The sequence below is a fragment of the Lagopus leucura genome, unplaced genomic scaffold (assembly GCF_019238085.1).
Source record: "Lagopus leucura isolate 7727_CA_CO unplaced genomic scaffold, USGS_WTPT01 Super-Scaffold_806, whole genome shotgun sequence".
Lineage (NCBI taxonomy): Eukaryota > Metazoa > Chordata > Aves > Galliformes > Phasianidae > Lagopus > Lagopus leucura.
This window is the reverse complement of record NW_024962260.1, coordinates 2,115,475-2,129,728: the sequence shown is the minus strand read 5'-3', so window position 1 is coordinate 2,129,728 and position 14,254 is coordinate 2,115,475. Positions and strand designations below refer to the sequence as shown.

General features: G+C 46.8%; 2 protein-coding genes across 3 annotated transcripts; one reads left to right on the top strand and one right to left on the bottom strand.

Moving 5' to 3' along the window:
• Positions 1-22: 22 nt before the first annotated feature.
• Positions 23-6,996, top strand: CCDC117 (coiled-coil domain containing 117). Its single transcript, XM_042865666.1, has 5 exons — positions 23-330; positions 1,452-1,502; positions 1,864-2,100; positions 3,498-3,635; positions 4,171-6,996. Exons 1-5 carry the CDS (start codon positions 59-61, stop codon positions 4,421-4,423), a joined length of 951 nt encoding a protein of 316 aa, XP_042721600.1. The 5' UTR covers positions 23-58; the 3' UTR covers positions 4,424-6,996.
• Positions 6,997-7,468: 472 nt separating this feature from the next.
• Positions 7,469-10,805, bottom strand: XBP1 (X-box binding protein 1). Of its 2 annotated transcripts, none has more exons than XM_042865668.1 (5): positions 10,603-10,805; positions 10,428-10,524; positions 10,221-10,359; positions 9,572-9,681; positions 7,469-8,850 (listed from the first exon to the last, which is right to left on the bottom strand). In XM_042865668.1, exons 1-5 carry the CDS (start codon positions 10,788-10,790, stop codon positions 8,293-8,295), a joined length of 1,092 nt encoding a protein of 363 aa, XP_042721602.1. In that variant the 5' UTR covers positions 10,791-10,805; the 3' UTR covers positions 7,469-8,292. The 2 variants fall into 2 exon arrangements, with proteins under 2 accessions (XP_042721602.1, XP_042721601.1); XM_042865667.1 differs by having other exon boundaries at positions 8,580-8,850; positions 9,572-9,735; positions 10,231-10,359.
• Positions 10,806-14,254: the final 3,449 nt, after the last annotated feature.

The following is a 14,254-nucleotide window of genomic DNA, read 5'->3' as shown; positions in this document are numbered from 1 at the left end:
CAGAGGGAGGCGGCGGGGCCTCCCGAGGGAGCTTGGAGCCGACGGCCCGGCAGGAGCGATGGCAGCGCTGGGCAGGTCCTGTCAGGGCGTCCCCGCGGGTCCCGCGCTGGAGTTCCCGCAGGCCGCCGCCCCCGACCGCCTCGTCCCGCCCGGTGACGCCGCGGGCTGCGTGCAGATGGTGGGGAATGGCGGCGACGGCCGCGGCTCTTCCGGCGTGTGTCCGCCCGGCGGCTTCGACATCGCCTCGTTGGCCGCGCTCGGGAGTTACAACGAAGGCGTGGCCGTGCCGCCCGTGGGATCCTTCACGCACCCGCAGCAGAGCCACAGCCGGTGAGTGCGGAGCGGCCGGGAGCCCTGCGGATCCGCCGTAGTTCCCGGAGCGGTCGTGGTTTGTTTTGTTCCAGTATTGTGGTATCCGCACGTTAGGATCGCGTTGTTTGCTTCGCTGCCTTGAAGTCTGTCGCTGAGGGGTGAAGAAGGCTTCAAAAACGAGAGGAACGTGAGCGAATTTACGGAGACCTTGTTCACAGGCTCGAGGAATGGCTGAGGTTGGAGGGGAGCTCAGAGATCCCCCAGCCCTGCCGTGTGCTGGCTGCCCCCAGCTCAGGCTGCCCATCCATGGCCTCGGGCACCACAGCTCTGGGCAGCACTGCCAGGGCCTCACTGCCCCGTGAGCAAAGAATTGCTTCCTCACCTCCGACCTCTATCTCCTCTCTTTAATTTTAAAGCCACTCCCCCCTGTCCTTTCATTATTAGACCATGCAAAAGTCACTCCTCTCTTGCTTGTAAGCACCCTGCAAGTACTGGAAGGCTGCAGTGAGGTCTCTCCGGAGCCTTCTCTTCTCCTGGCTGCTCTCAGTGGTTTCTCCCAGTCTGTACATGTATCTGGGATTGCCCCAACCCAATTGCAACACATTGCTCTTGGTTTTATTAAACATCAGTAGCTTCTCACGTGCCCAATTTTTGAGCCTTCTAAGATAAGCTCTTAAGGTCTGATGCCTTTTAAAAATCAGATTGCTTTTTGAAATATTTGAACACAACATTTTTACGTAAAGACACAATTCTGTCAAATTTTGCTGTTTGGTTACATTTCATTTAAGCATGTTGCCGTGAGATAACGTATTAAGAGGCCGAAGTTAGATCACACGCTGCTTCCTTTATCTTTTGCATGGTAGCACAGCTGGATTTGCCCCTAGGTGAAAAAAATAACTAACATAAAGGAGAAGAAATGATCGGGCATTCTGTGTGGGGAGCTCAGCAATTACAGCCTTCCATGACTTTCTTTGGAACAAAATGGGCCTTTGAATCAGAAATTTCCGCTCCCTTACAGCTTGTGATGCACAGCAACTGTTGCTCTTAGCATTGTTCAGGCTGTGAGTGAAGTTTGAAAATCAGTGTCACAGGAACATATTACATGTGCCAGCCAGTAACTGCTTCTCTCTGTTTTGCAGTGTCTCTGTTCGATGTGGAAAGAAGCATAAGCTAGAAGAAGAGTCAGAAGGGTAAATTGAATTTGTGTTTTATATCCTGAAAAAAATTAATTTCAATAAGTATTTGAGCACATCTTATCTACAGAATACATAGGAATGGAACTGCTTCCATTGTTTCAGTGTGGAACTTCCACTGAATTGCACATGAGCCCAAACCCATTGCAGTTTCCTCATTAATTGTGTAGTACTGATTTTCTTGCGTGGGTACCCATGTTTTGATAAGAGCAATGTTGATGTATTATTTTGTAGAGGTTTCCTTTTTGCAGTTTGTCAAGCTGGGTGAAATGTACATGGCTTTCTCTAATGTACTGTCCTGTAGAAAGCCACGTTCCTCTTTTGTAAAGGTCAATTGTAAACTTGTTTTGTTTCCTAGCTGTCCCGTGAAGAAGAAGAGACTGACAGGAGCCAAAAACTGCCCTCAGAATCCCAGCACTGAAGAGTGGATTCTCTGTGCAGGTCAGCAGGCAGCTGGGGAGGTAGCAACAAGTCAGTATGGTGGTAGCCATCCTGAAACTGCCATGTTAGAAATTCCCTGTGAAGAAATGGAGCAGACAATGGGGGAGCAGCAGTGCGAGGTTGCTCGCAGGAAGCTTCAGGAAATTGAGGACAGGTAAATGCAGGGATTGACTGGGTTGGCTTTACTAAGCTTTACCTTTTTTTGGTGGATATTAAGGGGTAAAACTAGCATTTACAGTAGTGTTACCTGGCTGCTGAGTCTGGGATGAACCTTCGGTGTGAGTGGTCTCTTTGTGAGCTGCCTGTGGTTTTCTGAGTGCTGTGGTTGATAATGTGATCTGAACTTGATGCAAGAAGAAGAGATGCTGAACAAGTAACAATCTCCTCAAAATCATCAACAGCATCAATATGCTGTGCTGGGTCTTTAGCATTTTTGTGTGTGTATCCAGAGCTCACATTTTTAATTTACATTATCTATTCAGAATTGAGCTCAGCTTGCTGGGTTTTTTTCCCCCTCAACAAATCACAGCTTGTCCTATGATTAATACTAAAAATGCTTGGGTTAGGTATGAATTTGTAAGTGTACAGAATAGCATGAATCAGAGATCTTTCCTCATATGTAAGTCTGAGGTTCATCTTGCTAACTATCAGGTGGTTTGGGAGTGGGAAATGGGGTGGCTCTTGTCAGTCCTCTACAGTCATGTAATAAATGTACTGTGCATTCTTGCCTTCCAAAGACTTTTGGGAATGTCATGTGTATGTATCAGCTGACAGCAGCTGAGCTGGTATTCCAAAGTACTCCAAAATGTCTGCTGCAGACAGCTAGAGAAGCAAAGAAGTTATATAAATTTAAAAACCAATTTTTTTTTTAGATGAGTACTTAACATATGATGGATGAAAGGATGTGTTTTTCATGGGTAAATAAGAGCAGTCATTTTTCTTCTCTTGGCTACACCTGCATTACAAAGTATGTTTATGCCTCTCAGAGGGTAATTTCCCACCTTTCCCAGCTACTCTACTAAATTTTCTTTAAAACTTTTACCAAAAATAGAGGAGATGCCTCCAGTTTGATCTGGATTCCTCAACTTTTTGTACTGTTTTAATCTCAGATTGATGCAAAGTCTTTCAAGATTAAGAAATATGTTCAGTCGCTCTTGATTAATTCTCAAAATTAACAGATGGAGAACTGAGCAGGCAAAGTTACTGGGACTCACTTGTAATAGGACTGAATTGTATGCTTTCCCCACAAGTGAATGTGGTTTATGTGTTCTTAGTGTCACTGTGCACTGCTGGACGATGCAAAGATAACAAAGCTAGCTCAGGTACCAGAAGCTGCTCGAGTGGCTTCAATGGTTGCAGTCGTTCTTAGGGTATGTTGGCCCAAGAGAGACTTGTGTGAACACGGCCCCGCTGCTTCTGGTACCCCAGCCTAGGCCAGATATCTGCACTGTGCAGTGCAGTGCACGTGGATACAACTGTAGTCTGCAGTGGATGTGCCTGTTGAAAGTATGCTCAATAGTGTTTATTTCCCTCTTCCCCCTCCATTCCTAGGATAATTGATGAAGATGAGGAAGTTCATGCTGATGGAAATGTTAGCAATCTGCCCACTCTTATCCTGTCAGATACCCTTAAAAAAGGGATGAAGAGGGATTTTGGTGAAGTCCTGACAAAGAAAATAATAGAGTCTATGTAAGTTCTGGAGGAAATCACGGTGCTATGTAGCTAACACGTGCAAATGAAATGAGAGACACAGTGTTGTGTTTGTGGAGATGTCCTGAATTAGTGCATGATGCAGCCAGCATTGTGTAACAGAGCACAGAACATTGTGTTCACCTGGCCAAAAGCAGGAAAAACTGTCCTTATGTAAAGCAGAATTAAGTGTAACTGCAGCAGTCATGAAGCTGTCTGTTTTGTAGCCCTGATTTGTACAGAGTGAAACACTTTGAATAAACGGTTATGTCCTCATTGTTACGTATGTGGGTTCCCCAGAGAAGGTCCTCAAGTGTGACCAACAGTGCTCATCGAGTTTGGTGGAAAACACAGGGTTAGAACTAAAGTAATGGAAGTGGTCAAGGAAAAGACAATTGGATAGGCAAAAAGCTGGAATGTGCATCCTGGAATATAGCTCCAGGCTAGCACAGTGCATGAAGATATTCACTGGTCTTCTGCATTTAGCAGTTGTGATTGCAGAATTGTAATTTAACTGACACTCCATCCCTTCTAGGAGCCGTCCTTCTATGGAGCTGGTGCTTTGGAAACCACTTCCTGAATTTCTCACAGATAAACTGAAGCCTGTTTCTGTTAAGAACTTCAGGCAGCAGGGTACTGAAGGGTGTCAAGCTAAGCAGTCAACACCAAGAGCTGCTTTTGACCCACAGACTGAAACATTCCCTGAATCCCAACAGACTGCCATGTCTCCAGATCCATATGCTAGTTTGGGAACCTCTGGATGTGCGGAAGAAGAAATGGAGCTGTAGATGCCAAATTGTAGACTGAAAGTGGTGACCTTGTGATGGTTTTTTTTGTTGCTGTTGTTGTTATTTTGATACCTTCTTTTCTTCTGGTTTGTGTGAATCTGAAGTTTGGTTATGTTTTTTTGTTTTCCTAGTAGCAATTGTAAGAACATGGATTGGCCAGACACAACTTTGGGCAACGTTATGAAAAGATAATTCTGGTCTGTTCAATATTCTCATTTTTACTGAGAAGGCAACCCAGAGGCCTTTGAAACAAGGAAGCAACTTTCCATCTTTGTTAATGATGAAATTTCCTCCTAATGTCCTTGGAAAGGTTTAAAATCCAATTAACTGAATGTTACGGTGGCTTAAGCCACACTTTTCACTTACTGAGCCATTCAGACCGGTGCATACGCCATGCATGGTCAGTTACTTTTATTCACATTAGAGAAAGGTATTGAAAGGAAGACAAAGTCCTGAGCAGTCAGAGACAGGAAAGTCACCCCTGTAGAAATACAGCTCTTCACACAATTGCTGTTTCATCTGTAGCTTGCACTTGATGTAAACTCCAATTGAAATGATACGTTGTGCAGCTTGGTAAGGAAGGAATGTTATGGCCGAGCAGAACCGTCCTGCTTTGTGGAAAGTAAAACTGGCTACTAACTTGGAAGGTATCTAACTACAGTCCTCTTTGGTTTATGGTCTCATAAATGTGGGGTTTTTAATGCCCCTCCTCTCCAGGTGGCACAAAGTCTAGAGAGAAGTGGTTCCCAAGCCAACTGATGCACACTGGACATCTGATGTGAGTCTTTATAAGCACTGAGCCAGGAGGTCACTTCAAGGCAGCATAACTTGATTAAATAAGAAATGTCCTTTAATTTTGCTATAGGTGGTATGGATCAGATAGAGGGAGCTGATTTTCTGAGGTAAAGGATGCCAAGGTAAATAAGTCCCAGACTTTGACATCGCTGACAGTGGTGGTGAAGAAGATGCTTGTTGTTTGCATGAGGAAACCCGGATTTATGGGCTAAGCTAGAACATGCCATTAACATGATGCCACATAGTTTATACAGATACATGCCAAAATAATTTTGTATCCTGCTTAGGGTGTTAAGGAATCCTCCATGCACTATGGCTCACAGCTTTTCTCCATGCACGCTACTTCTATTACACTCAAACAAGGTACAGCACATCATCTTCTAGTCTCGAGTCCTCAGCCTTTTCCAGAGAAACCAAAATTGAGGCTTTTCTTGAGAAAAATTCCTTTCCAAGTAATTGATTCTGTCTCTACATCCCAGTCTGTATTTGACATCCTGCTAGCATGAAGGAGCAAGTACACTGACCTCAGTAATGCAGCTGTCTGCATAAGAGAAATTATTAATCCTGTGCACAGCTAACTGATAATCCTTGTGGGTTTTTTAAATGTTTAAATAAGTCAGTTGACTGTTTGATTTTAAACTTCTGCTTTTGCAGTCATTCTTTTTTGGCTCAGAACAGCAGCCTTCTTGGAAAGTTATCCCTGTTAGTTAAATCCTATGTATATCTTGCTCTTCTTGTTGAAGGTTTTCTGACATTTGCTGTCTCTGGCTAAAATATTTCAGAGCTTCACTAAAAACATTCCAACGTTTGAATAGGTATTATGCTGAAAAATGCTATCTAAGTTACATTCTGGGACTTTGGAGAGCGTGTGCAGCTTTTTCTTGCTCTTCTATCTATTTCAGAGTTACAAATCTCTTGCATGTAATGTGTAAAATTTCTTATGTATTATTATACTGTTGAACTTGCTTAAAATGTACAGCCTTTGACCTGCTGCTACATGGCTTGAGTATAAAGTAATGCAGCTTGGGGCAGGCTGTAGTCATTGCGGGTAGCAAACGTGGTGCCTCTAAATATCTATTTTTTTGAGGTTGCAGGGTTGGATGAAAGCTCCAGATTGGGACTGACTTAGCTGATAGCTCTGATGCTAAATAAATGGAAAAGGAAGGATAACAATTCCAAAAACACGATGAGAACATCAAATTTTGGCATAGGGTACAAAAACTGAGAAGCCAAAATGTGAGATCCAGACAGCTTCCTCCCTACTCAAAATACTGAATGGGCAAATGGTCCATCAAATTAACAAGCACTGACCTCTGTTATTCTGCCATTCCATTGAAAGAATCTACTGGCAGACTATTGACAAAGACCATGAGATGGGAAAGAACTGCATCCAGTGCATTTGCTTTATTTTAGAATTTGTCTAATTTATGCTGTTACAAGGAGAGAAGAGGGCTGAAGTGCTGGTGGGGGAGGTAAAGAGCAGGGGTAGAAGTAGGAACCAGTTATTTAGGACTGAACAAAATCATTGCTCTAGTAACTGGTGAGGACAAACTACCAGGGACTTTCACACTTCTGTCTTTGTAAGAGTTTGATTTGTTGTTGCCTTCCTTCAGAGACTTTATTAACTCTGTTTGTGAGGAAGATAGAAACATGATGCAGTATTAGGAAAAAGTGGAAAAAGTTTTATTTTGAAATATGGAAGATCTGATTTTGGTCTGTCTGCTCTTGGGGCCAAATCACCATTTGTATGTGAGTTTTTCAATAAATTTTCTAAAGTATTTTTAGATGGTGCAATTAATCCTTAATAGTACGAACAACATCAAAGCAGTACGGTAAGCAGGTACAGCAGGTACATGCTCACTAGACTCATCTGGTAGATGTTAGTGCTGGCAAAAATCCTGAGCTCTCTGAAGCTTCCAGATACCCAACATGGAATGTGTGCTTTCTGGGGAGCAAGCCCAGTAAATCCCACCAGCCTGTATCAGAACCCACACTGACAATAAGCCTCAATAAGCCATGCCATGAGACACCTACAGCTGTGAAGATGAAAAGAGGGAACGAGATGGCATAAGCAGTGCTCCACTTTTGTCTGCTCTGTCCTAACAAATTTTGGGTGTAAATTTAAACTGTCCATTTCCAAATGCAATGGGAATGTGAGCAGTGGACACCAAGTTTATAAAACCTAACACTTGTGGCTCATTGAGGTGCATTTTGATCTCTGAACTAAGTGGAAATAACAAGCAGTCTATATCCATGTCACTGGGTGGCAGTGTTGCTGCTACTTTAATTAAGTTAATTGAGCTATGCAGTAACAGAGTTAAAGCTGTTCTCAACAGCAAGTACTGAGAATTGTTTACTTCGTTTCACGTGACCTTTGCAGTTCATCCCATGGATATTCACTAACAGTACTGCAGCTGCTGAAGCATCATAGGTCAGCACAGGTCCAGCCTCCAGAGATCAATCAGAAGAGCAGCTACAGGCACCCGTGCAGCTGGAGGTACAGCAAGTGCAGAAAGACCCACTGTCCAGAAACACCTATGGAGTTCAAAGCTTCCAGAGGCCCAGATAGTCCCTCCCCCCCCTCTACTGACATACAAGGCAAGAAATGAGCTGCACTGCACTTTAATTGCACCAATATAGTTAAATAAAATAGAGAAAGCAACTCTACATAGCCAACAGAAAACAAGCATTTACACAGTAAATCTGTAAAATGTACAGACCATTTAGTTTTAACCCAGCTGTCTAAACACAGATGTCCCAATAAAGCTTTTAGAGTTAAAGAAGAGTACTTTGATTTTCAGGTTCATTCCAAATTGCCAAGTTGCTGAGAAATTAAAGTTTTTCTCCTAAGAGAACACTGAATGGGAGCAGTGAGGGGACAAAAGCACCCTACTTTTTTTTTTTTTTCCTCCTTACCAGTAGAAATGAATGCCCATCACTACATCTACCAGCATTCATAGGAAGAAATAAGCAACACTTCTCTGCATACAATCAATTTCACCCCCTCCACCCCCCAGAAGGGCATATCCTGTTACCCTGCCAGGAGATAACCAGGGACAATTAACACTACCAAGTTAGACACTGATCAGTTGAGGAAAGAGTTCACTGGCAAAGCTATCCTCCCAAGTATGGTCAGTGTCAAGAGGAGAGGGCATGTCACTGAAGGGTGACAGGGATCCTTCATATCCAGAGTCACTACCAGCATCCAGCAGATAGCTTGAGGCTGCAAAGCTATGATGAGAGGGAAGCAGATGAGAGATACCCAGCTCAGGCATTAAGCTGTCTACAGGCTCCTCTTTCACAGATACTGGGACCTCAGCAATAGCTTTGTCTTCAGGCGGAGAGAGAGACACTTCCTCAATTTTCACAAGCATATTGGTTTCATTGCCCATCTTAACAGGAAACTCCAGCATTAAGGGTTTTGTGTACACATGATCAAACCTTATGAGTTCATTAATGGCCTCCAGCTTAGCTGATGGGGACCCCAGAGAGGGAGAGGGGGAGGTCGGTATGGAATTTGTTTCTCCACACATCTCTTCCTCCAGCTTCTCCAGGCTGGATGATTCTGAATCAGCACATTTGAGAAACATTTCTGGGTCCAGAACGTCCAGTAATCCGAACAGGAGATCAGACTGCAGAATAAAATACTGTTTTAGAAAGACAGCTTACCACTGTAACATAACAACACATTCACTGTGGCATAAGTTCACCTTCGTCTGAAAAGACAGATACACCAACATCACCACACAACTGCAGTTTTACCAAGAGCAGCTGTCAGTTACTGATACTGGTAAGACAGTCACTGATCAGAACTACTTTGTTCATTAACTCTAGGGAGTAGAGGGTAGTAGAGATTTCTTAACTCCACACTGACTGCATATTAATACATCCTCAGTATCTTCAGACTCTTCACATACCAACACTACAGTACTTACTGGCTCTAAAGAGTTCAAGAACCAGGCACAGGCAGATCTGCCTGTGACCAAAAGTATGGTAGTTTTCAGAGCCTTCAGGATAGGAAGAAATCCATACCCGATTATCTTCAAGCTCCAACTAAGCATAGTAATCAACAACCAAGCTTGTTTTCAAGAAGTTACAGTATGTCATCAGCATTTGTACGCGTTTGCTGTATAAGCTAGAAGACTGTCCAGGCAATATTTTTTGAAGAGTAACAGAAACTGAACTTGTTGAAATTGCATTAACATCTCCTGGACTCACAGGGTCCCATTAGGACTTGAACCACAAGTAGGGTATTCCAAAGCTTAATAAACAAACTGTCAAAGATCAGAGACTTCATATTAAAAAGCTCTGAAGCAAGTTCTTAGACTACTCAGGACAGGAGCAGATGCTCACCTCAGAATCTGAAGAGTCACTGCCATCAGAATCCATGTGGAGGTTGTCAGAAATGGTGACAGCTGGGCCTGCACCTGCTGCAGAGGAACACGTAGTCTGAGTGCTGCGGACTCAGCGGACCCGGTCACCAACCTGATGTCATCCACCTGGGATTCCTTCACAACCTGCACGAGGAAAAAGCCCCATCAGTCACAAGTGTTCTGGCAGGCAAGACGGCACCCTCAAAGATCATGCACTTCTGCAAGCACTTCCATTACGTTCTTTGCTTATTGTGCAATGTTTGATAAAGTGAAACTGCTTTCTACAGTGGCTCAAGCCTCCCCACCCCTGGAAATCCACCTTGCTCACCACGGCTGTTTTGAGACATGCACAGATGACTGGAACTGCTTTCTTTCCATGCCTGGAGGTGCCCGAGGCCACGGATGGGCCCTGGGCAGCCAGCTGAAGCGAGTCTGGCTGATCTTTACAGTTCCCCCCGAGCTCAACCGCCGTACGTTCCTACACGACGCACGGGACAGCCACGCACCCAGCCGCCGCTCCTCACCGCACACAGCACCTGCTCAGCACCCAGCCGCTCCCGGCAGCTCCGCTCCGCCCCACGGCGACCTCAAGGATCGGCACCGCCGGACTCTGCCCCGCCGGGGGCTGCGGGCACTCACCGTAGACTCGCACTCCGGCTCCGTTTTCAAAGCGTCCAAGCCCAGGCGGCAGCGGAGCTCCTGGTTCTCCAAGGAGAGGCTGCCTGTCTGTTCCCGCAGCCGTTGGTTCTCCCTCAGCAACCGTTGGTTCTGCGGATACCGGCGCGCGGTCAGATCGCGTCCCGCAGCCGCCCCGCATTCCCCGGTCCGATGCTCACCTCCTCCTCCAGCTCCACCACCTGTTGCTCCAGCTCCGTCATCCGCGCTTTCTTCCTGTCCCTGGCGCTTTGAGCCGCCACGCGGTTCTTCAGCTTCCTGCGGGGCGCATTGGGGGCACGTTCGGTGGCTCCGCAGCCCCCCCCCCCATCCAGCCCACCGTCGCCCCCCGCTCACCTGCGCAGCGCCTTCTCCTCGGGGCTCAGGTGGGTGAGGCGCTGCCGTTTGCGGGCCGGCGGCGGAGCCTCCGCGGAGCCGGGAGCCGCCCCCGCGGGCAGCACAACGGACAGGCGGCGGCCTGCTGCGGACTCGGCCGCATCGCCGGGGAAAAGGAGCAGCCGTGGGGCTCCGCGCAGCGCCGCCATCACCGCTCCGCCAGTACCGATCGAGCGGCGCTCCGCCGGCACGGCCGCCCCGCCCGGATTTCTACGGTCGTGGCTCTCCCTGATTGGTCGGGACGGAGTGACGTGCAGCACCGCGAGGGCAGCGATTGGCTGCGGGAGGGAGCGAGGCCGGGGCGGATTGCATCAGACTGTGGGGGAGGGGTTGGCGCGTGGCGGGGTTGGGGGCGGCGCGGCGCGGCGTGAGGGGTTTTGTGCGGTGCTCAGTAAAACGCGACCGCCGCTGCACGGGGTGCTGGTGTGCGCTTCCACTGTTAGGGGGGCTGTTCTCACGTGCGCTGTTAACATCTGGTATAAGGAAGGCGCGGACCCGGCAGTCCAGCCTTGTTGGAAATGGAAAAGAGGAGTTCAATTAAGCTGGCCTTGAGCTGAGACTCGCTTTCACCGGCACTGCCCCGTCCTTGGAGGTGCCCGAGGCCATGGATGGTCATGCATGCTGTGGCAGCCAGCATATGGCAGGGCGGGGGGGGGGGGTCTCTGAGATCCTCTTTAACATCGGTGATTCTGTGATTTCAGAACGCTTTAATTCTGATTTCTGCCTTTTTGGTTTTCTTTTGCCAGCTTGCTGTTCACACATTCCTCTTCTTTATATATATATATGTATATATATGTATATTCAGTTATTGCATTCAAGCCTGTGATCCACATATCAGTGATTACTTTGGAGGGATTCTTACCAGACTTGTAGAAATATCACAGAATAGCTGGGGATGGAAGGGACCCCCAAAGGCCGTCTGTTCCCACTGCCTGCAGTGCACAGGGACACCCACAGCTCCAGCAGTGCTCACAGCCCCGTGCCCTGAGCGTGGCTGTGTGCAAGGATGGGGCAGCACCAGCTCTCTGTGTGACCTGTGCCGTGCCTCACCACCCCGTTGTAAACAAGTTCTTCCTTGTATCCAATCTAAATCTCCCTTCTTTTAGTTTGAAACCATTTCCCCTTCTGCTATCACACGGATCCTGCTAAGGGCCCTACCCCTTCTTTCCTACAGCCCCTCTTTAGATCTGTAGTTTATCACCACGATCTGAGGATGTGCCAATGAGGATACTGTTGGCTGTCCTGCCAGAAACAACATTAGTTCCTGCCAACAGCTTTTATGTGGTGTGTTCCAGGTGGCCGACCTACCGAAGGAAATTGTTCTGTTTAACAAAGGTGGAGAGGCTTTCCCCTTGTGTAACATCAGATAGGGAAAGAAACATGAGTCGAATGTTATCTACATGTGAAAAAGGGGGCACAGAGGAGGTAAAGAAAATGAGAGTATACAGAGAAAAGATAATTTGACTAATAGACTTAGTCTGAGAAAGAACATGTTTGCCCAGTGTGTGTCTAGAAACACTTGGAAAGTGGCCTAGGGCCTCCAGCTCATGTCAACAGCTGGCATATTCCCAGATCTGTTTCAGTAGCTGATTAAAGAGAAAGGAAACTGTTCTGCAGCCCAAAGCAAGGTTATTCCGAACTTGTAATGTTTGTAATTATCTTTCTGTTCGTTTTACTTATTCTTACATTCCGTCAACACACGCTGAGATGGAAGAGTGCATCTCTCAAAATATGAGTCCTCTCTGTCTTCAGGTGAAAAATCACCATTGCCTTTCTAAAGGAGACTGCTAACCTGGCTGCCGAGTTTGTTGTCAGCTGGGCAGGGAACACTTCAGCCCTATGCCTAGGTTTGCTGGGGTAGCGCTGGTAGCACTGTTACTGGAACATGCCTCATTTTAACATCTTTCCAGATTTGATTAAGCTCTTGACCCTAGAAAAGGACGGAGTTGTGTGCTGTGAGTGCTCTTCAGAAGTGCTGTTGCTGGAGAGGAATTGTGTCCACCTATATATATGGATACATGCTGGTATGTTTGTGGTGGTAGTTACAGTACAGTTAGTACAGGTAAAAGGAAAAAGCAGTGCACTCGCTTGAGATGGAAACTATGAGTGCAGCTTTAGGGGAATGTTGCAGAATGAGTTTGGGCAGTACAAGAGAGGGAACTTGTTATTGCCCTGCTGTCCCGTTGAGCTGACAGCTTGTGTTTTGCATTCTCAGTAAATATTTGATGTGTTGAGTGAGCTCTGAGGAGAGCAGCCAGCTGTTGAACTCTCACACACCTAAAAGCTCCTGTTCCAGTAAATTCTCCTGTTTGCACATCCTGATTCAGAACTGGAGCCTCTTCTTGGAAAATGCTCCAGGAAGTAAACAACTGCACTCAGTAAAACCTGACGGCTGCCTCCTGCTGGTAAGGCCTCGCACTGGGGCAGTGCCTCCTTCTGACAGAAAACAGCTTCTGCTATTTCTTAGGCTTCACTCCCTGCATTTTGGGATTCCCCTGGAAATTCATAGGCTCTGAGAGTCCTGGCAGCTTTCTTGTTTAGTCAGGGCGCGGGGCTGTGAGCACTGATGGAGCTGTGGGTGTCCCTGTGTATTGCAGGCAATGGGAACACATGGCCTTTGGGAGTCCCTTCCCAAACCCTTCTGTGAATCTATGATTCTACGATTCTACTTCTGGCAGAAAGAAGTGGTACTGTTTCCAAGGACCAGTCTGGATGTTCATCCTGTTTCCACTTGTCCTTACAGAATGTGGTATATAGTAACCATTTCTTTATTTCTTAGTGCTCTTTTCTCTTTCTTTGCTTCCATGTGCTGCTGTGCCCATGTTTTGAGGTGAGCCCTGAAGGCTCACTACACGGTGCATATCTGTCCTGTGTTGCATCTCTCATGTCAGCTTGTACTGCACATCAGACAGGAGTTTGCAGTGACATTCGAGTGCATAAAACAAAAGGCTGTCGGAGACATCTTTAACTGGAACGAATGTCTCCGGAGAAGTCTTGTCTGGTGTCGCACCTTCCTGCGGCGTTCTCCGGGGGCAGAGCAGCTCCTCGGGTACGGGAGGACATCTGCTGGCTGCTGTGCCGCGGTGCAGCCGCGGCCGGAGGCGGTGCGATGGGAGAGAAGGGTCTGAAGTTTCGTTTAAGGATTACTTCAATGCAAAACAACCTTCTCGCCCAGATAAGAGTCCAGGAAGCCTCCCTGGTCATCAGAAGAACCTTCTGCTGCTGGTGTTCAATTGCTTCTGATAGCCATTTTAAGCTAAGGTAGATGTTAGTGTGCTGCATAGCATGAAGATGGTATGTCCTGAATTCCGCTATGGCTGTTTAATATACAAAGGGGGACCTCTGAAACACTAACTTAAATTTGATATCAGAACAGCCCAGGATTCCAAACTAAATACTAAATGAATATCTGCATTGTAGAAGGAAGATCTTAAGTCAACAAGACTCCTCCCCTCTCCTCTCCTCTCCTCTCCTCTCCTCTCCTCTCCTCTCCTCTCCTCTCCTCTCCTCTCCTCTCCTCTCCTCTCCTCTCCTCTCCTCTCCTCTCCTCTCCTCTCCTCTCCTCTCCTCTCCTCTCCTCTCCTCTCCTCTCCTCTCCTCTCCTCTCCTCTCC